Source organism: Cololabis saira, chromosome 4 (assembly GCF_033807715.1).
Source record: "Cololabis saira isolate AMF1-May2022 chromosome 4, fColSai1.1, whole genome shotgun sequence".
In the NCBI taxonomy this organism is placed as follows: domain Eukaryota; kingdom Metazoa; phylum Chordata; class Actinopteri; order Beloniformes; family Belonidae; genus Cololabis; species Cololabis saira.
Window position 1 is genome coordinate 42,556,612 of NC_084590.1, and position 22,387 is coordinate 42,578,998.

At 43.6% G+C, this 22,387-nt stretch overlaps 1 protein-coding gene across 3 annotated transcripts; it reads right to left on the reverse strand.

Moving 5' to 3' along the window:
• Window positions 1-233: 233 nt before the first annotated feature.
• si:ch211-14c7.2 (ABC transporter F family member 4) lies at window positions 234-17,919 on the reverse strand. 3 transcript variants are annotated; one of them, XM_061719838.1, is made up of 6 exons: window positions 17,542-17,919; window positions 13,736-16,393; window positions 8,482-8,681; window positions 6,165-6,280; window positions 5,006-5,117; window positions 234-4,611 (listed from the first exon to the last, which is right to left on the reverse strand). In XM_061719838.1, exons 2-6 carry the CDS (start codon window positions 15,840-15,842, stop codon window positions 4,480-4,482), a joined length of 2,667 nt encoding a protein of 888 aa, XP_061575822.1. In that variant the 5' UTR covers window positions 15,843-16,393; window positions 17,542-17,919; the 3' UTR covers window positions 234-4,479. The 3 variants fall into 3 exon arrangements, with proteins under 3 accessions (XP_061575822.1, XP_061575823.1, XP_061575824.1); XM_061719839.1 differs by lacking the exon at window positions 6,165-6,280 and having other exon boundaries at window positions 4,473-4,611; XM_061719840.1 differs by lacking the exons at window positions 234-4,611; window positions 6,165-6,280 and having other exon boundaries at window positions 5,005-5,117.
• Window positions 17,920-22,387: the final 4,468 nt, after the last annotated feature.

The window sequence follows — 22,387 nt, forward strand, 5'->3', positions numbered from 1 at the left end:
CATGGCTGAAATCCAAACGTCATTATGGACCTAGAGTCGTGTTTTTGAGACACCAAAGTCCTTATATAACGATATCCGCAGGTGGACCCAACAGTAATCTCTGGAAACGCCTTTAATACACTACACGCTGAATATAGAGGACAGTACAGTCTTGTTTTCATAGATGTGACATTAGTTTGAGGAGTGAAAAAGTTACTTGTCAGACAGAATAAACCAAAAAGAGGAAACATGAGTCAACACCCATTATCATTTTATTACATCAGTTACCAAGGCGACGGCTCTGTCATCCTCATTTGAACAGATCAGAAAATATTAATCTTTTTCAAGAATTTGAAGTTTGTACAAATGGTGCACACTGACACGATTGTTTCGGAGTTTCATCACAAATGAACTGAGCTTAAGAGTGAAAGTACAACAATCAGAAATCAACTGGAAGTGATGGCAGGTATCTGCATGACAACACAAAAAACAAAACAAAAAAAAACAAAACAAAAAAAGCAGTGCATTGTAGTCATTTTGTAAAAATCACTCACATAAAATACTGTTTTCAGTATTCAAGTTTTGCCTGGGAAGTGGACTCTGCTACAAAAACGGTGCTGAACTGAGATGAGAGTAGTGAAAGAGCGGCGGACACTCAACAAGACGGAGAGACAAAAGAAAAAGAGGGAAACATTGCATGCTATAATTTGAGTCCACTTCAGTGAGTGTGATACAACAGACATTTCCTCCTGTCTGCTTCACTTCTGAACCTCGTGAGCTTTGGCACTTTCACTGGCAGTTCCTGTTGGCACCGAGTGGAAGACGAGCTTGTTTTCTCTGGGGAACCGCACCAATTTCAACATTTGCTTCTGTCACTGGCTTTTCTGAGGCGAATACACAAAGAAAGCACATGCATCAGTTTCTAAAATGTAAATAAATAAGTCGTTTCTAGGTTCCTCCTCGGCGTTGAACGTCTGCCGTATGGGGTGAAAAAAACAAAACAAACTGGTCATGTTTGCTGTTCGGTTTGAGCTGCAGAGTCACGCTGCAGTGACGAACGCTGAAGAGCAGGGAAAGCCGTTACAGCATGTTTGCATAAAGATTACCAGCTGCCATAAAGGCCCAAGCCACCATGTTATATAAGAGACAGGAAACGACGATGACTCAAGCTTGATGTCATTTTTTCTTGAACTCCTAGTAATAAATAACTAATGCTTAAAATCCAATCTCTTTTAAAGCCAGTCTATGTAGTTATGCCACTTCTAACCACATGGGCCATCTGCTGCGTTGGGAAGAAAAGAGCCACAGACAATGTTTTCATGATGAGACACAGCTGACATGTGTTGTAATACCAGACTGCTCCACTAGGGGATCACTTTGCCTTGCTGCCCCCGTGTGGTCACAAGTGTTATTGCTATATAGAGTGGTTTTAATCTCCTAATTGCTTTGATTTGAGTGATTGATATCAAATTTACAGCCCGGTTTGAATAAAACAAATGTCTTATGCCCATATTTGTCTTGTTTTGTCATAACTGAAATTACTATAAAGTAGATGATGCCAGCAACACATTTCACAATACAGTTTTATGCTTTTAAAGAAAAACTTAAATATACAGATAAGTAACTTCACTGGGTGGAGAGGTCGCACTTTTCAGAGGAAAAAATAAGAGATAAGGTTGCTGCTTTTAAATTAGTTTTTTTGTCTTCACTATGAAAAATGGAAGTGTTGGAGGATTTCTGCAACTTTGGTACACAAAGTTAGTATTCAGTGAAAACAGAATCTCTGTACACAAGGGACAAGCCTGGAAAGCCAATAATAAATACAGATAATCATCAGACTGCATCCGGCCACATAGGTATCAGTCTACCATGCAGGGAGAAACATCCAGAAGTCCCTCTGGCTTTTCTCAGTGCAATTTAATATGGCTTTAGGCCAACATTCGTGGTCCAGTAAATTCAAATTTGAAATTCTTTTGGAAAATCGATGCAGCTGCACCCAAAGGGCTAAAGAGGGCAGGGACCAGGCAGCTTCTTTAGAAATCAGCCCTGTAACAGTACACGTGTCTATTAGTGTACGAAACATGACAAACAGTGCATGGTGGTCTTGTTAATCCTTTTTGGGGAAGGTCTTAAAATGCCATAAAATGCCTAACAATATTTTACACTTTTGTCGGTTTTTTTTTACAACATATTGATTCTGCGAGACGTTTACCCCGAAGTCTGCACCTGCAAACGACCAAAAACATTTGGAAAATTCTGAGTTTCACTGTCACATCTGCAGTAGTTGGTCTTAAAAAGGAGAACTGATAGAAAATCCGGTCGTGTCCAAACTTTTCTGAAATGTGTTGCTGACATCAAATCCACAAGTGATTTTTTTGGAAACAAGAAAACTTTGCACTTTCAGTTTTATTTTAAATGATTTTGAATTAACTAGGTTTGATTATTAATAACAATTCACACAACCCAATAACCAGTCAATAAATATCAGATAAATTAAGGTTACCCTGATAAATCATGGATGAATGCCGAATTAGGATTTATTCATTACTTTCAAGTAAGTTCATTGCCATTAAATCTTTTTTAGATTTAAAACCACAACTGAGACGAGGGAAAACGAGATGTTAGCAGGGTTGAACCGGGATTTGTGACGTCTGGTTCTGACTCTGGCTCGGCTGAAGCAGCAGCGCCGAGACCTTCGAGTCCGTCTGAGCGTTTACAGGATGACGCTTCAGATACGTGAAAGAACGGCTGCACAAGAAACATATAAATGATAGCATGTTTACGCTTGACAGAGTTATGAAAAACGTGGTTTTTGTAATTAAAAAGTTAATTAATAATTAACATTTTCACAGACTTTATGATAGTATGTATGTTGCATCATTAGTGCAGATTTCCACATAAGTCCTGCATGTTTTCATATCTAACACCCCGTGATTTAATAGTTTATTAAGTGTTTACTAAATGATTTACATAAAATCATCATTCACAGCAGCAATCCTAGAAATCAAGAAATCATCTTTGATTTCTGTCTCCTGCTATTGAAAAATGCAAATAAATGCCTACATGCAAGGTGAGAAGAAGCTGCAATAACGTCTCTCATTCTTTGCTTATTAATTAAAACAAAATCATAGGGGTGTCCTATTTTTTGAGGGGAATATTTTCAGCCCTAGCCTTAAGGTGGGCTGGTAGGGGTTCACATGGTGGGAAAGAGAAGGTGAAAGGTTAAAGGGTAAAAAGGAAACCATCTAAACAAGGTTATAACTGTCTGGTCTGCACGCCAGTGAAAGTGATTTAAATTGGGATTTTAAAGGCAATTTACAGTAAGCAAAGCTGTCAATAATTCAATCTAAATTGGAAATAATTTATCTCTCAGAATATTAAAAAGTACGCAGGCTGCAAACACCCTTGGTGTTAGTGTTACAAGGTTTCATTCAACCTTTAAAACTCAACTAAAAACCAAAAACGCGCATTTCCATTAGCGTTGGCGCCGAGTGTATTTCCAGGATCTGATGGATACGTGTCTTCACTTAATTCTACATTTAAGGGAACTAAACAAATGTTATGTCAGTGGAATGGAAAGTTTAATAAACTAATATTTAATAAAGTCTCGATCTGAAGACGAAAGTGATGTTTTCAATAGTTTACAAACGTTGAACAACTCAATCTGATGAAAAGTCAGATGGGACTGATTTATCGGACGTTTTGAAATGAAACCAGATGGTTTTATTCGACTATAAAGCCTCAACTCTTTTATTCGTCTGCCGATGTTTCTCTCACGTATGACTGATGGACACGTGACTGGCGTGGACGACCGGCTCCCTAAATCCATCAACAGAGAAATGATTGTGCTTTTATGCTTATTTAGTGTCACCACTGAGAATCCATCTGAAAATAACGGCGTGACGCCTCCAAGTTCGCTGTAAACGGTTTAATTCACGGAAGAGGAGCCGAGTTGGAGCGTCGCAGGTAAACTGTGGCTTTGCATGCTTTCATGCCCGTTAAAGTACTAAGATGTACACAGCTGAAGCCATGACGAGGCAAGTGTACCATTAAGGCAACGTGCCGGGGCTGAACCCTGGAGGATCCTTCTCAGATCTTACAGTAGAGACACTATAACGATGGCTGGACCTTTCCTCTAACATGGTGGCGGGTACCTTGTAACTACAACATGCTCCATGAAACCTTAGACTGCGCTGGGTTCGTGCTCAGTGAGGAAACTCAAGATGGTTGGTGTCGGTGGACGAGGTGGAGGACCCGTGTGACGGTTACTGCGCATCAACTTTTCCCAAATATGACTGAAGCTTGGTTTTTACCGGCCCACGTCCTCCGATGGGCTCGGGTCTACAGGACCGGCGGGGGGGTGCAAAGAGTCAAAGAGTTGCTCGGTGTTTGACTTGCAGGTTGTACGCGTGTTGTGAATCCAGAGTCTTCCTCAGGAAGCCGCAGAGCCTCCGGTGAAAGCTGCTCGTCAACAGTCCGACCGGAGCTGAGGCCGCAGAATCACGCCGTGATGTTTCGGTTGAAGTCGTACGACAGCCGTCGCTTGGCGGCTGCCGTCTGAGCGTGCCGATTGGCCGAGGGGAGGCCGGGGGAGAGGCGGCGGGTGGTTGTCCAGGACGCGGGTCTGTTTTCCTGTGAAGATCCCAATGAGAAGGAGATCACATTATTGTGCATTTCCTGCTGCACGAGAATTATCACGCTGGTTTATTACAACAAGCTTGACATTAAACTCGCTGCTGATTTCAATCGCACATTTGCATATTTTGCAGGTATCCCTGCAGCGTTTCTAGGGCGGTTCACCTCAGCCGCCAGCTCGCTCCATTAAATGGTCAACAATCCTTTTGCTGCGTCTCCGAGCCATCAGTCAGACAGCACCTCATTTTACAGGCTGTTAAAGAGTTCATTTAAAACCTGGTCCTAAGTACCCCTCATTAACTCCTCTCGTTAACGTGCAGAGAGCACTTCCTGTCTACCCGGACGCCAGGCCAACCTGTCAGCATGATCAAGTGAGCGGTTCTTTACTCACATGTGGAGGCTGGAGGTGTAACGTCTTCAGCAGCAGCTCACGTGACACGCCGTCGGCTCTCTTGTACCTCTGGCCGATCATCTTGTTCAAGTCGTGGAAACTGTCCAAGAGCCTGCAGGAAAAAAGGGACAGAGTTGCTTTACATTACAGATGAATAAATCTTTTATAAAAAAATTTCATAACATAAATAATGTTGTTTTTTTTATTAGGTCGGCACCATCTTCACCCTCTCCTCTTCCTCAGGGCGCGACACCTCTTTTGAACTGACATTACAGCTCCTCGCTTTTCCAGGAACGGCAAAAGGAGCGAGATGTGAATGTCTCTTTTCTTTCGAGCACAACGCCTTACACATTTATTCACACACACTCCAAACTTCACCCGTCACTGTCTCGTCTCCCCTTTCCTACTTTTTTTTGCTCCACTTTTGGTGATCTTAGTCTTTTTTTGCTCTCTTCTTTCTCATCCCTTTTCTTTAGGGACTAATAAATTATAGTAGACTGCCAAGAGGGCTGGTGAAGTTTGTTTGAAGATTAAAATGCATACATATGCTAGAGGTTTTTACCAAACTTGGTATTAACCATTAATATATATGCAGACAAGAGGAAAAAAACAACTCACTTCCTCCATTATATTTTGCTTTCAGACTCAACAAAGTTCAACTTGCAGTTCCTTGCTGAAGCCACATGATGGCCACAAAGTTAAAGTAGAAGCAGTTGCTTATCACTACATGTATTAAGTGTTTTATTATCGTCATTATTATGATTTTGTCATCACTTTTTACAAAAAGCAAAAAGTGATGATTTCCACTGTGTGAAACAGCAACATAATTCACCAGACAAATATATACAAACATATTGCTTGAACGGCATTAATATGCAAAAATACATATTCAAAGCCTCAATACTGGATGCTAATTTGAAAGGATGAAGTGATCATTTGAACTGTTGGGACTGATACTGCTTCATCATCCCGAGCGTAACGGGAAGCTCTCGTCCTGAAGCAGCTGCTGCACAGCAGCAGGCTAAGTGGCTGTCACGCCAGCATCCCGTCATGTGAGCGGTTCGGCTAATCTGCACCCCGGACAGGAACACATTCTGATTACAGGGAAAAGCTTCCACAGGGGCAGCAGACTGCAGATCGATGGAGACGGCCGGCCTACCCCTGATCCTGGCTGGCTGCGCCCCGGAGGAGCTGCGTCAGCGTGGGAACAGCATCCAGGCCGCGGGGGTCAGACGGGCCGGGGAGGGAGGGGAAGGCTTCAGCGAAGGCCCACGCCTGCAGGAGACATGCACACCTCAGCAGTTAGTGCAACCTGGCAGCGAGCATGTTTGTCCTACAGTTTCTAAAAACAGAAATTGGTAAACAAGCACAGAAGCACTCGAATGCTCAGAAACAAGAAATCCAATAGCATTTAGAGAAAAAAAGCAATATCGATCTATTACGTATGAAGGAAAGTCCTGATCTTCTTCGTGGCGTTGCAGGCATATGAAACATCTCATTTAAAAACAGCTTGCTCCTCACTCTCCTGCACTGCAGCTTTGAGCGGGGCTCATTTCTCATCTGCAGCCTGGCACCGAGGAGAGCGTCCACCGGGAGACTCCCTGCAGTGAAAGCTCCTTCCTTCATTTTTCATGAAAAAAAGCACTCAGCGCTCCGGCTGCCTCGGTGTGCCTCATGCTGCTGTACAAAATACTGATTAACTACAGGTCTAAAAAGTTAGTCACGCTTCCCACACGGCAGCGATGTGACACTTCCTGTTACCATGGCAATGGGGGAGCAAACAGGGATAAAACAGCACGCTTGTGACCGATTGTATTTCCGCCAAGACGGTCAGGACTGGAGGTCACAGACGGATGAATTTCAGGCTGGATTAAAATCACTGACCATGAAAAAAACCCCCCCACTGATGATATCTTCAGATATGATTTTAAATAATCCGCCCCCCCCCCAACTACCATGCATGGTTTATCAATCAGCCTGCTCAGATTTCTACAAGCTTTCATTTCTCTCCCACATGAAGCCCAGTGGACGGGATAACTACTTCAATAACTCCTGAATGTTACGCCTTAACGAGCGTGCAGATCTCCAGACAGGTTTCACACTAAAGGGGATCATAAACCCAGCGCTGAGGCTCCTTTTCTTAGGATTCTGGAAATTGTCATGTATTCTGGGTTATTTTTGCTCATTCGGGAGTGTGTGCAAGCAAAGAATATAATTCAACCAAACCTAAAGACTGTAAAGTGTCACTATGAGAGCCCTGATCGAGCCTGGCAAGGAACAATGACGTATAATGGTATATTATTATTGTACATTATATTATCGTACATTATGAATATTAGAGTAAAAACACACTGGAATACACTGAACACTGAACTGATGTTGGGTTCAAACAAAAGATTTGAGGCTTGTAGTTTTTTGATATAACCAAATATGCAGCAAAATGCCAATTAATTAGACCTACTGTACGCCAAAATAATTACTATTTTAAGCCTTAAAAGGCTCATAAATGTTATTCCACTTCAGTAATAGGGTGTCTAGGGTCCCTACAGACAGAATTGGGCAATTTTAACTTTGCATGTGTGCAAAAAAGTGTATAAAAAAGATTAATTGTACAAGAATCTTTGTCCCACGGCCGTTTTTTTCTCTTTCTGTCATAAATCCGTATCAGTAGAGTACTGATGTCATGCTACTGTCAATAAACACAAGAGGAGGGGATTTGAAAGTTTCTGCTTTCATAGATCAGTAGTTATATTTCTGTGTTAGAAGCAGAGGCCGTGAGCTCTCCTAGCTTGTGTGTACGGACTGTAGCGTGACATCAGTAGTCTACTTGTATGGGTTCAAGACAAAATAGCAGCGACGTGGACGCTATCAAGCGGTTTAAAAACATAAAACTTCTGAGGCACAAAGGTCCGTGTGATGCTGTCGATTTTCCAAATCTAATTTCCTTCCAGGAGCTGTACCGGAGCTGGAGGCAATTTCCCTTCTAATTGTGTAGTTTGATCAGCGCCGGAGCCGTCACCGTCCAGTCAGCGTGAGGTGTAAAGACAGCGTCATAATTGGACTTGCAGAGTCGGCGGCTCAGTCAGGCTTTTCTGCATGCACGCCGGCCTCCCCGACCAGAACTGAAGCATGCATGTGAAGTCGGCGGGTGAGTCTACAAATGTCTACAGGGATGAATGTGAGATTACAGGGTTGAGTGGTTCCTTTGGCTCTGTGCAGCTTCGTGACGGAACAGTGACCTCAACACTGAATCGCAAACGTTTTCTGCAATGTTTCCTGCCTATTGAATGGATTTTCACAGAGAGACAACGTTTTACTTATCACTGAGAACAATAATTTGCAAGCTCAAACCCTTACTGACTTTAATTGGAGCCCATACCGATGGAGAACCAATCAGAGCAGGATGTAATGACCATTTCACTTTACTTCTCATCAACAACAGATTTTTTTAAACATTAATGAGGACAAAAGTTTACCGTGTTGTGATCGGTTGGCGGTCTGTCTCTCCTCGCCTCCGAGGCGCTGGTGGGCCACCATTGACCCACGGGGTCTTGACCTGCATGGGAGGCATCCTGAGGAAAGGCTGTCCAGCTGTCGTCTGATTGGTGGACTGAGCGGTCCTCAGAGGGAAGTGTGCAGGGGGCCGACTCCCCAGCGACGCTGCAGCTTCCAAGTGCTGTTTTTAAAAAGAAACAATTGCAAAGTTATTTTTATCATTATTCCCTGGTATTTTAAGGACTCTTTGAGGTATTTTAATGTGTCGTGTCAACGCATCATTGTGCCAAAATAAAAAAATATATAAATGGGCAAATCTTAATCGAGGCTGTGCAAAGCTGTTAAAGCCACTCTGTGTAGCAGTACCACTCCTGACCACATGGGGGCAGCATATGACAAGGATGTTAACGTCCTGAAGAAAGACAGGGGTATTTAAATATATATAAAATGTGTGTGTGTGTAAGGGTTTAAAGGTAGGGTAAGAGATTTCTGGATGACGTCCTATCTGGTTTTTTTTGTTTTTTTTTTCAATCAACAAAACACAAACTCCTGCCCGTGAATTTGACAAAAGGTGTTCACGGTTAACAATCCTACTGTTAAGATTCAGACTAATGTATCGGTATCGGGACTTGATGATCGTATTAAAATAAAATCATTATCACAATTGTTTTTTTACACCAGCAGTTCTTTTCCTAATCACCTGGTTTCATCGTCCCGTCATTCTCTGATCTGTACGAGACACCGTGGGACTCTTGGTGTAAGACTTTGATCACATCTCACTGCAAAGAAACCTTTCAATGAATATTGTATTTTCCTCCGACGCCGACCTCTCCGCCGCGGCACGGTGAATCTAAGTGACACTTGACTTGTATTTGCGTGACTGCTTCGCTCTCCCATCGCTCCGTAACCCGGGGCTGGCGTGAGCTTAGAATGGGCTGCCCTGTTTCTGTCCTCCGTCTCCTGTCAGCCCGACCCTGAAAGATTAATGCCCCGTAGTGAGGGGGAGTGATCGGCTAGGAATCCAGGTCAGGGCGGACTGGGAGCTCATTTCCCCCCCGCCGGTTAATGGTGCTTACCAAGCAGAACTCAGCTCCACATATTTATCACAAGATTCAAAGCATGTTTGCCTGCAATAAATGCTGCAGTGTCATACTCTAACTTGTTTCAAGCTCTTAAAAGATGAGTTCAGAGATGCCAGGACTCTTCCCAGCTCAATGCTTTCATGTGCCAGAAGCTGGACCTGGATCCTACCCCGGCTCCTGTGGGCAGTTGAGACCAGTGGCCTCAATTCAGTGGAAGCTAAGGTATGGCAAGGTTACGAGTCACAGAACTTAACTAAAGTATCAATCAACACGTCCAGCAAATACTCATCACAGAAGTCTGCTATGGAGCTTATCTGTGTGGAAAATTGGAACTTTTTCAAATGCAGTCTCGCTCACTGCAAAAACTCAAAATCTTACCAGGAATATTTGTCTTATTTCTAGTTAAAATGTCTCATTTTTTGTCAAAAAATCTCATTTTCACTTAAAACAAGAGTCATCATCAGAAAAATAACTTGTTATTTGACCATTTTCACCTGTTTCAAGTACATTTTCACTTGAAATAAGTAGAAAAATCTGCCAGTGGGACAAGATTTATCTTCTCATTACAAGCAAAAAAATCTTGTTCCACTGGCAGATTTTTCCACTTATTTTAATTGAAAATCTACTTGAAACAGGTGAAAATGGTTGTTTTTGAGTCTTGTCTTAAATATAATGAGATTTTTTGACATTTTAACTAGAAATAAGACAAATATTCTTAAGATTTTGAGTTTTTGCAGTGTATAATAACTAGTGAAATCGATCATGTTGTTCTGATTTGCATTTGTAGTTATTCTATATGTATTAAGTAATAGAATAATCAATACAAATAGACACAGAGTAATTCCATAAATGTATTTAAAAAACAAACATTTACATTTTCCCTTGAAGCCAAGGTGTGGCGGCTGCCGTACCTTCATACCCGATTGACGCCCCTGGTTGAGACTCACCAATTAATGTGACACACGTGTTTTTGGACCGTGCACAAGGAGAACATGCAAACTCCCACCAGAAGACTCCATATCCAACAACTCCACTGGCTTCCTGTCAAATTTCGAACTCACTTCAAAACCCTGCTCCACACTTTCAAGGCCATCCACAACCTCGCCCCCCACCCCCCATACCTCTCTGACCTCCTCCACATCAACACTCCCTCCCGGACTCTCAGGTCCTCCATCAGCATCACTGTGCCTGTTGCCCGTCTGGGGCCGCTCTGGACCCCCCCAATCAGGAACATTAACTCACAATCATTCTTCTATTCCCATGTAAAAACCCACCTGTTCAAACTGGCCTACTCACTTTAATCCCCCGCCCCCCCCCAGGCTACTGCTGATTTCTGATTTTATTGCATTTATATTGTTTTCCTTTTTTGTTCCTTTAATCAATGTTTGTGTGTACTATAAAGGTTACCTTGGGTGCCTTTAAATAAATAAAATGTATTATTATCATCATCATTATCATTATTATTATAACTATTATTATTATTATTATCATCATTATTATTATAATTATTAGCATTATTTTTGTTATAATTATTTATAATAAGACTGCAACTGCACACTATTCCTTTATACTATATTAGTATATCAGACTATTTATTATACTGTACTTACTATGTTTATAGTACATTTATTCAGTTTACAGTACACTTGTTCAGTTTCAGTTTCTTTTTTACTGTATTTTTTTATTTTTCATTTTTTCATACTTATAATTTATCTTTATCGTTTATTTAGTCTGAGTTCATGTTGTCCGACTTTGAGCTGCTGTAGCACCCGAATTTCCCCTCTGGGGATCGATAAAGGACTATCTATCTTATTATTATTAGTATTATTGTCATTATTATTATTATTATTATTATTATTATAATAATAATAATAATAATAATAATAATAATAATAATTATAATAATAATAATAATAATAATAATAATAATAATAATAATAATAATAATAATAATAATTATTATTATTATTATTATTATTATTATTATTATTATTATTATTATTATTATTATTATTATTATTATTATTATTATTATTATTATTATTATTATTATTATTATATAGTTGGATTCAGACAGCAGTGCCAGCCACCTCAGTCCTCTCCACATCTAGATTCTGGCCCTGATGTCGTTGAAAGAGCCGGCCAACGGATGCCGAGGCCAAGTGGATGCAGGTGAGGGAAACTTCCAGCAGAACAGAAGTTATAGTTTAAGAAAAACAACCTATAAAGTTCCTTTAATCTTAGTTGAGTGTCACTTAAGACGCTCTGACCACGTGGCCAGCCCCGTCTGCTCGTTAACCCTCCACCGGTTAATCTGCATCCACATGCTGAAGCAAACACACATTTTTACCAGAAATATTGTGTGAAGCTCAGCTTAAACTCTCGTGACCCCGCCGTGAAACCTGGGTTTAAGTGACTTAAGCGATTAGCTGAACGGAGCAGGATGGGGGATCGTGGGGGGGGGGATTAACGCCGCCTGTTACAGAAAAACAACAGAGAGAAAATCTCACATACTGTGTATTCTTGCAGTAGAGTTCAATCTAGTTAGTTTACATGCTGCCAGCTGTCAACTAAAGTCTTTTCAGGGCTCTTTTTGTTCCCTCCAATCAACGCGCGGCGCCGTTAATACGCCAGTTATTAATTCAGCCGATAAGAGCATGTAGTTGTAATTAGTTATGGCTGAGCTTTCGTCTGATAAACAGCTCGCAAGGTTGGGAAAAAAAGGCAGGAGATAAAGAAAAAAGCAAATAAAAGATGATAACGGCGTATCTTTAGGTTAAAAGCAGTAGAGGATAAAATTAATTCAAGTCTTTCATCAGACACTTGAGACGGCTGCTGGTAAACAGTTTATGTGGGAAGCAAAAGAGGTGAAATGCCTTCATTCGTACAGCAGCCCGAAAACAACTAGTGTGTCTGCGTTCAAGCAAGGACCAGCACGCGGTCCAGAAGGTCCAGATATGTTAGAACCACCACCAGCTTCACCAGAGGCCCTGGAACAACGGCTCCAGACGAGAGGTTCAAAACACTGAATGACTTTGTGGTCCCCCGTCCTGCATGTTTGAGATGTTTTCCTGCTTTAACGCACCCCGATTCTGATTCTGATTCAAAGTTTATTTAGACGGGACAATGCATATTAATGCACACTACATTAAGCAGTGTGAATACACCGGGTTTTAGCACCCGCAGTCCCCCACAAACAACCAGACACACTCACACTCACACCTACGGGCAATTTAGAATCACCAATTAACCTGATATGCATGTTTTTGGACTGTGGGAGGAAACCGGAGTACCCGGAGGAAACCCACGCAAGCACGGAGAGAACATGCAAACTCCACACAGAAAGGTCCTGCTGGGCCTGGGAGTCGAACCGGGAACCTTCTTGCTGTGAGGCAATAGTGCTAACCACTAAGACACCGTGCTGTGATACAAGAGATTGTGTCATTCGAAGACCTCCGTTATACGGAATATTTAACGTGAGATGTCATCTTCTTCATGTTCGGAGTTGGCGTTTTTCATTTTCTGGAAGTTCAGACAACCATTTTTGATGCTTATTTCCAAACCACCTAATTTTTAAAGAACTTTGCAAAAGCCACCGAGCGGTCACAGTCCAGTACTCTCAAACTGCTGGTCCTACGCCCAGATAAAAGGGAGAGGGCCGTGCCAGGAAGGGCATCCGATGTAAAATCAATGTCAAATCAATATGCAGAATATGTCGGTCCGCTATGTTGCCCTTGCACGAAGGGTAAAAGCTTTTTAATTATTCTGCAGCCAGATTTCAGTTTCTGAAGTTGTACGGTCCTGTAGCTGCTCTGTTGGAGGCCGGCTGTGTGCGCCGGCATTCCTGCAGTCTAAGAAAGGTTAAAAAAGCCTCTCAGCAGGTGCTACCCTCGACAAGAAAACTGTGTCTTTATCCCTCTGAATGTGTGAATCATCTCTCTACTTCTACTTCTGACAACTTTTCCTGTCAACTTGATGGACTTCAGCCAAAGAAGTCCACTTTCGTTTTGCCTCCCTCTGGGCAACAGAAGGCCAAAGCACTCAGCATCCCAGATTTCCACGAGCAGAGAAAACAAAAACAGGAAGAGAGAGCGCCGGCTGTCAAACACGGAGGAGAGATAAAAGCAGACAAACCAACAGCTTTCAGACTCACCAGTTCTCTCGCTGCGTCCGCAAGGCACTGAGGCAGACATGTTGACCTCCTCGCTCCAGGGCGCTTCGGCCTGCATGAACACGCCAAACTCATCCTCCTCTTCCTCCTCCTCCTCCTCTTCCTCCTCCTGCGTGCTCCCTTCCTCAGTGGCCACGTTGGAGCCCCACTCCTCCTCACTCTGCTCGCTCCTTTCCTTCCTCTGGCCGTCTCCTCCGTCTGCTGCCGCCACTCTGACCTCCTCTCCCTCCTCTCCCTCCTCTCCCTCCTCTCCCTCTCCCTTCTCCACCTCCAGACGGGGCAGGCCTGTTGCCACGGATTTGAGAGGGGGCAGAAGGGGGGCAGGATTAGTCGGGGAGGGCGGCACAGAGGAAGGAGGATCAGCACAGGCGACGTCGTCGTGGATGTCGGTCCTCAGCTCTGGCGAACTTTCTCCATCCTCCTGCAACCTCCACTCATCTGCTGATGCCTCTTTATCACCACCATCCCCCTCTGAGGGATCACTTTCAGCATCCTCCCGTCTCCTCCGAAGCTCTCCATCCTCCAGCCGTTCAGAGGAAGGAGTTACTCTCCGTCCAAGAGGCGATGACAACACTTCTCTTTCCTCCTCATTTTCAAAGACAAACTGAGCTTCTGTGTTTTCATCATTTGCAGTGTGGCTCTCATCAGCTGCAGAGTTCGGTTGCAGCTCGTCTTGACTCTCCAACCCGACGTCCTCTTCCACCTCAAGCTGAAAAACCTCAGCTGGCTTTTGTCTGCTTTCTTGCAGAGCCTGAACTCTGCAGGGGTCGCCGCCGGGACTGCTGCCCTCTGCAGGACCGGAGGACTCTTTAGTTCTGGTGAGGGAGGCGATATCTGTCTCTTCCTCTGATTTCTGATCCTCTTCTTTCACACGGCGATCCCCTTCTGCTCTTCTGTCGTAAAGAGCTGTTGATTCGACGTCACTAGTCAGCGTTGAGTCGTGGTTTCCCCGCTGCGTCTTCATATCATCCGGGTTTGCATCCTGGTCCTGGCCGGGAGAAGACCTCAGCCCCTCGTCGCTCTCGGCTGCATCCACTTCTCGCCCAGCGTGGGAGTCTTTGTTGGGAGATTCTTGGTCTGGGCTCGGCCCGGGCAGGTCCCCCTCTTCCTCTTCCTCCTCTTCATTCTTTTGCCTCTCCCTTTCCATCGCCTTCACTTCTCCATCCAGTCCATTTCCCAGATCTTCACCTCCGTCGCACTCATCCTGGCTCTCCTTTCCTCGCGGTCTTATTCCACACTGAGAGCAGGTTTTAGGAGAAAGGCTGTGGCAGCATTTGTTCCCGCTGCCGTCCCGCTGCGGCCCGGGAACCCGTTTCCTGTCCGGGCCGGCTTTGTCCTGCTCTTCCTGCCTTTCTTCCACGGCGAGCTCCCCGGCCGGATCCTCCCAGCTCCTCTGCTGCCTCTCTTCACGCGCCGCGTTGCCAGACTTCCTCCATCTTCGGCCCGAGCGCACCCTGACCCGGTTTCCTGCGGTCTGCACGGACAGAGCCGGGCCGCCGTCCCTCCGCCCGGCCGGGGCGTCCCTGCCTCCCTCGCCGCTCTTCTTCCCCCTCAGCCACTCCCCGACCATGCGGGAGGCGGCGCCGGGGGCCACGCCGGAGCCGGGCCTGGCCGTGGAGTACAGGCAGCTGCCCTTCTCGGTCCGCAGGAACAGGCACTGGGTCTGGGTCTTCCCGCCGCCCAGCGAGCTCTTCAGGGTGGCGACCGTCACCAGCGCCCCGATGCCGGCCTGCCGGGCGTCCAGCCCCAGCGGCAGCCCGTAGCCCGGGCGACCCCACTCCCGGCTCAGGTGGACGTCCGCGGGCCTGGGGCAGGACGTCGGGCCCCCTCGGCCGGGAGGCGGCGCCGTGGGGGCCTGCCCGCCCCCCAGCAGGCCCCCGGCCTTGTGGCGGCTCTTGGAGCAGAGGGCCCAGGCCCGCAGGCCCCGGATCAGCGGCAGGTCGCCCAGGCCCAGCTCCAGCCGGCTGGGGAAGGGCAGGGAGGCCCGGGAGCACCGCTGGTGCAGCTCCCGGGCGGAGCCCGACACGCTCAGGCACGGGTAGTTGTTGTTGTTGTTCTGCTGGAGCATGGTGCTCGCTGTTGGCCTCATCTATGATTTATGGCTCCGTCGTCCTCGCAAATCTCTCTCTCAAAGTGCAGCTCGTCGGGTCGGTCTGAGAAACGCTGCCACCGTCAGGAGTCTATTCCTGATCCGGAGCCTGACAGCTCCAAAGAGAGAAGACCGTGGTTCAGACAAAGTACTCTGAGCATTATGACATCACTGAAGTTATCTCAAGAATGTCTCGCTGATTTATTCTGACAGCAGAAAAAGGCCAGAGAGGGTGAGCGAGCCGACTCTCTTTTTCCAGTCTCACATCTTATCAGCTCACACTCTGCGTCAGAGTTTTTGAAGAGAAAATGAAAAACAGGAGCGGTGAAAGACAGCTGAAACAGTTTTCACATATTTCTCCTCAACCACGAGACAAAAGGAGAGAAACATGCAGGTCAGGTGTTCTGCCGTCAGCGCTGACGAGACTGGAGGTGATGTGAAGTTTGTTTTCTTCCACACCGATGCTCGGCGGCGATGTCCTCAGACCTCCAGCACCCTGCCTGTCCACTGTCCTCTCGTCACCCGGACCGGTGAAGCTGCACCCAAGCAAACTGCAGAGGAATGTGGACAAATAAGGACAATTAAAGACTCATAAGGGGGGGGCGTGCAAAGATTATGCATAAGAATTATATACCGTAGTTTCTGGACTATAAGCCGCACCTGTATATAAGCTGCATCCACTCTATTTAAAAAAAAAAGATATGCAAGCCGCAGATATTTATGTTGTTAGATTAGATATTTACTACATGTACAGAATGATTTTGAACTGTAAATGATGTACATGTATGTACCTATATAGATCCTTTCCTAACAGTGTCTTTTAACACAGCAGCAACTTTGCTGATTAAAACGGAACAGAACCAGGAGAAAATAACCGGTATTTATTTATCTATTTATCTTTTTGAAATCTGCTTCTACTTACTTCTATCTGCTAAAGAAGAAGTAGCGTATTCTTCTTTGCATTTATTTTGTCTTAGTTTTTATTGTAATTCCGGTTAGCACTCGCCCTAGCGGTGGAAGAAAAATCCACAGAATAGCTGCACCTTTGTATAAGCCGCATGGTTCAAAACCTATGAAAAAAGTAGCGGCTTATAGTCCAGAAAATACGGTAAATAAAAGGAGACACAGTCCAGTCCTCAAATATTGATTAAATCAAATAAAGTACAGTAATCTGATTTCACTTTTCTTTTTTTTATGTCTTTGAGTCACAGTTATTGAGTTTACTGTGGTGTGAGTCTAACAACGACCATGCATTTAGATCTAGGCGTTCACTTCTATGTATTTCTTAGAAAAACAGCTCCTCTCTTCAGTCTCTTGTTATATAAAAGCGTGTAATCATCATCACACCTTCCCGGTCCCGGCCAGACTAGTTGTTGCGCTGGCTGGACAGGATGTCCCCGAAAATAACCATATTTGCACATTTCCCCCCCCACAGTTCAGAGGATTGAACAGACAAAAGCAGGCATGGGCCACGCACGCTGGCTCACACCAGCAGGACGTGCGACTGTAATTAAGATGAGGCAGGAGAACCAGAACCCCAACCCAAGCGTCCTGCTTAAGGCTGATTTATGGTTCCGCGTTACACCAACGCAGAACCTACGGCGTAAGGTACGTAACCTTCGCCGTAACCTGCGGCGTAAGCTTTGCGTCGATTTAACGCGGAACCATAATTTAGGCTTTATTCATGCTCTTTACTCACCTGATTGGATCCACTGGTGTCGCAAGTCCCGGTTTGGAAGTGAGTGTCCTTTACTCAGCCTCCCCCTGCCTTGTTTTTTTTATTGTTTATTGAGGAAGCCTGCTTCTCTCCGACCGGGGAGCATCTACAGTGTCATCCCAGTCGGCCTGCACCACTGCCGCCTCACAGCAGCTCCACACGCCCGCAGTCCGGTCCGGTCAGCCCGGGGATGGAGGCCGGGGTTGTGGGGGGGAAAGCGGGTACCTCCTCGGTCTCTCCTCGGTCTCTCCTCCGGCTCTGACTCACTGCGCATCCTCGCATCGCCGCAGCATCTTACCGCAGTCGCCTCCAGCGCGCACACAGCCAGCACGATGACGGAGGAGCCGTCGGACTCCAGCCCACTCACTATAGGAGGCGTGATTCGTGCCTCACAGACAGAGGAGAGGTGAGGCGAGCGGGGGGTATGGGGGGTTGATACTGCCACACTCAGCCACGCTCACTTTTATTATTTATTACAAATACTGAATCTGAAATAAAAGATTGCACAAAGTAAAATATGTGTCCTAAAAGCAATTTCTACCGTGAGATGGTTCTAATCAGTACTCGAGTTGTAAAAAAAAAAAAAAAAATCAGGGGGGATGGTGGATTTTATCATATGGGGACAGATAATTTGTGCTGATTACAAATAATATAATATATTACAAATAATAAAACTGACCAAAACAGCTGCAGAAATACTGCAGGAATGACATAGCAGCAGTTAAATGCAGCCTTCTGTAAGCTTTAAATATCCACTGGGCTTACATCAAATACATCAAAACACAACAATAAAAAACAGTTTTCTGAATTTATCAATATGCCTCTGTCCTTCACAGGATAAGTAAAATGGATCACTGCAAAAACTCAAAATCTTAACAAGAATATTTGTCTTATTTCTAGTTAAAATGTCTCATTTTAGTAAAAAAAATCTCATTACACTTAAAACAAGACTCATCAGTGGAAAAAACAACAATTTTCACCTGTTTCAAGTAGATTTGCACTTGAAATAAGTAGAAAAATCTGCCAGTGGAACAATATTTTTTTGCTTGTAATAAGAAGATAAATCTTGTCCCACACTGGCAGATTTTTCTACTTATTTCAAGTGGAAATTTACTTGAAACAGGTGAAAATTGTCAAATAAGTTATTTTTCTGGTGTTATTTTTCTGGTGATGACTGTAAATGTTGAAATAGCAGTAAAACCACATTCATTGATGAAATGACATAAGGGATGGAAAGGGGGGATGGCAGTTTTACAGGGGGGATGATTTTGACCATTTTTATTTTTTAGGGGGGATGCCATCCCCCCTCATCCCCCCTCAACTCGAGTACTGGTTCTAATATTCTGAGGTTTTTGCAGAGTCAATGTATAATTACTGGACAAGCCCTCTGTGACGTCACCTATGTTTACTGATTAGAGCTTTTGAAGGCTTTATTTCCTCATACTGTATAGTAGTGGTGGGGAAAAAAATCGATATTGCAATATATTGGTGTGCTCTCTTTCGCAATAAATAATCGATAAACTGACAGCAAATATCGATATTTTATTACAACACACATAATGGATTTACGCGGTTGTCACCGCACTATTGTTCATGCACTTCAATTTGTCCAGCTGTACAGTGTTTACATTTAGAGGACTAGGAGGCAGTGAGGCTCTATACAAATGCACTTTATTTACTACATTGTATGAAGTTTTGGCATTTAATAAATGCATAACTACAGACGTTTTCCTTTTTCTGGGTATTTTTTTCTTTTTCAGTCACATATATCGTGATATATCGTTGATGAAATTTCTTACAATATATCGAATATCGTAGATATCGTGTATTGTGATATTATCGTTATCATGGGCCACATATCGCCACAGTATTGAATCGTGAGTTACCCGTATCATCAGTATCAGGCCATCATCACATAAGCTCTGCAGGTGATCAGGTGCCCCGCTGGTATAGTAGCCTGATGTCAAACGAAGAAAACTTATGATGAATGGAGGATTTCACCCCCAAGTCCAACACCTCGAGACTGTAGAAGGTAGAACGATGGGAACTCGTGAGAATCAAAGACACCATCCAATGTGAAACATGAAGATAGCCCCCAATGATGAACTGCAAAGTGAATGTCTTGGGTAACAGGAAAAACAGAAGGAACCATCATGCAAGGAGAACCCCCTAGACCGAAGAACTTGCTGGGTTTAATAAAGGGTTTAATTCATTATGCTGATGCGAATAACTGGCTAATTCTGAATCCACAAACAACAATAAATAACCGAGTAACCTTTAGTTTTGTTACTAAAAAAACAGTAACAAAACAGTAACAGCTTAAATGAAAAAAGGGAAATATATATTACTCTGTTTCTGCAATAACAATCATGCTGGCTGACAAAAATCAAACTATATTTGATAACATTCAAACATGGCCTATTCAAATATAAAGTTAAAAACTTTAACTTAACAGAGATTAACCACATTGCAGGCTGTGCTTAAATAAACACTGCAACTTCACCAGAATTTAAAGATAACAACAACAACAACAGAAACGATAAAGACATTAAAAGACTTTTATAGATATCAGTACATCAGTGAACGTCTTAGGTAACAGGAACTCAGAGAGGAGAGGAAAGAGAGAAGGAACCATCATGGAAGGAGAACCACCTACACAGACCGAAGAACTTTCTGATACTGAAAGACTTCCTAGTGGTTAGAAAAGACAATCCAGACAATCCAGTGATCACTAAACTATAGCCTATTTATACATTATACATGACTCTGTTTTTCAATCTCTTTGGGCCACACTTGGCCCCTATTGTTCTTGTCTCATCCCATGTCACCCCTTGCTAATGCAATCGCAGCCTCATCTGGCCCAAACACATCCCAAACCCGAGTTGGGCCTAGCTCCTGAACTTTGGGACACATCTGCCCCAAATAGCACTTGGCACGGGTGTAACTTAGGCAACGGTGCCAAAAGGAGCTCCTGATTACAGCCAAATTTGATTGCTATCAGGGTCCCTCTAGAGATAAGCCTAATAGTCCATGAAGCTAGTCAAAATTGTCTTATTTTAAGCAACAATATCTTTGCAAATGGGGTGAAAGAAATATTATTGATTAGAAATCTTCAAACTAACAAAACAGTCTAAAATAGTCCTCAAAATTTCTTGAAACAAGGCTTTTTAAGAAAACTTTCTTAGAAATTAGTTCCTGCAGTGTTGAATCCTGGAGGTCCCCGGCCAGGATGGAGCTTGGAGGGGAAAGCAGCCACAGGAACGTGCGAGCAGATGCAGATATCAACACTGCGGTCCAGACACCGAGATGTTGTTTATATGTTAATCTTGTTGAAGTGTTTATAACTGATGCTGCAGTTTTTTTTTCAGGGTTTTTCATTTCCGTCCTCCCTGTGGCACTGTTTACCCCTCATACAGCAGCATTTTCTCTACTCTCTCACACACTTGCGCGCATGTCGTAAGGCCTACGTGGAACAGCATCATCACGGTAGATGAAATCACACACATACACACACCATGCACAGACGTCATGCACCCGTGTGCACAGGATTGCTCCAATGCTTCTCCCTAGACATTTTAAAATAGTTGTAATTCATGTGCTTTCTGTGTCACGTGTCTTTTCTCTGACATAAAACAAAGTTGAAAATTCAATCTTTTCTTAAAATATTTGAATTTTTGAGTGTTTTTTTTTTGTTGGTCACTGCAGTTAATACTTGCGCTAATCTTTATTCATATTTTTATAAACGGAGGAATATGTATTACTAAGTAGGGAACGGTCCTTCTGCATTAATTAATTTCAGATTTTTAAAGACAAGAATGAGCACAAATTTTAAACTGTATATCAAAGATGAACAGCCATCGTGATGACATCATTATTCATGTAATGGCCAACAGGGGGCGACATCTGCGGTTCTTGAAAGACCGGAGATTAAATTTCACCTGATTTGTGAACATAATAAAAACTTTCATGATGCTTTTATGCCCTTAAATGTAAATTTTTAAGTGTTAAATTTGTAAGTCATGGTCCTTCTAAGAGTATAATATTTGCAGTATGTGCTTTAGGGGGCGTGGACAACCTGTGATTGACAAGTCAATGCAATGGGTACGGATGTAATGTAAGGTAATGTACTTTATTTATATAGCACTTTACAACAGCATTTTGGTGTGCCAAAGTGCTTTACAGCAAGTAATAGATAAAAAGGAGGATAAATAAGAACAATCAAAAACAATAAAACCATTTTTTGGGCAGCACGGTGACTTAGTGGTTAGCACTGTTGCCTCACAGCAAGAAGGTTCCCGTTTCGACTCACAGGCCCAGCAGGGTCTTTCTGTGTGGAGTTTGCATGTTCTCCCCGTGCTTGCGTGGGTTTCCTCTGGGTACTCTGGTTTCCTCCTACAGTCCAAAAATATGCATGCTAGGTAAATTGATCATTCTAAATTGCCCGTGAGTGTGAGTGTGTCTGGTTGTTTGTGGGGACTGCGGGTGGAAACTAGCATTTCTGCTAAACCCGCTGTATTTACACTGCTTAATGTAGTGTTCATGAATATGCATTGTCCCGTCTAAATAAAATAAAACTTTGAGATCTAAATACAACAAAATCTAATAAAAAAGTGTCATCACACTACTGGGTGTTAAAAGCCCAGTGTTTATATTTTGACCTCGGGATTTCCAGCAAAAGTTGATTAATGATCTCAGCGCTCTACCTGGATTACAGACAGGTAAAAGCTCTGATAAATACAAGGGTGCGAGGCCATTAGGAGCTTTAAAAACGAACATCAAAGTTTAATATCAACTCCATATTCTAATCAATTCTATAACATCTATAAGA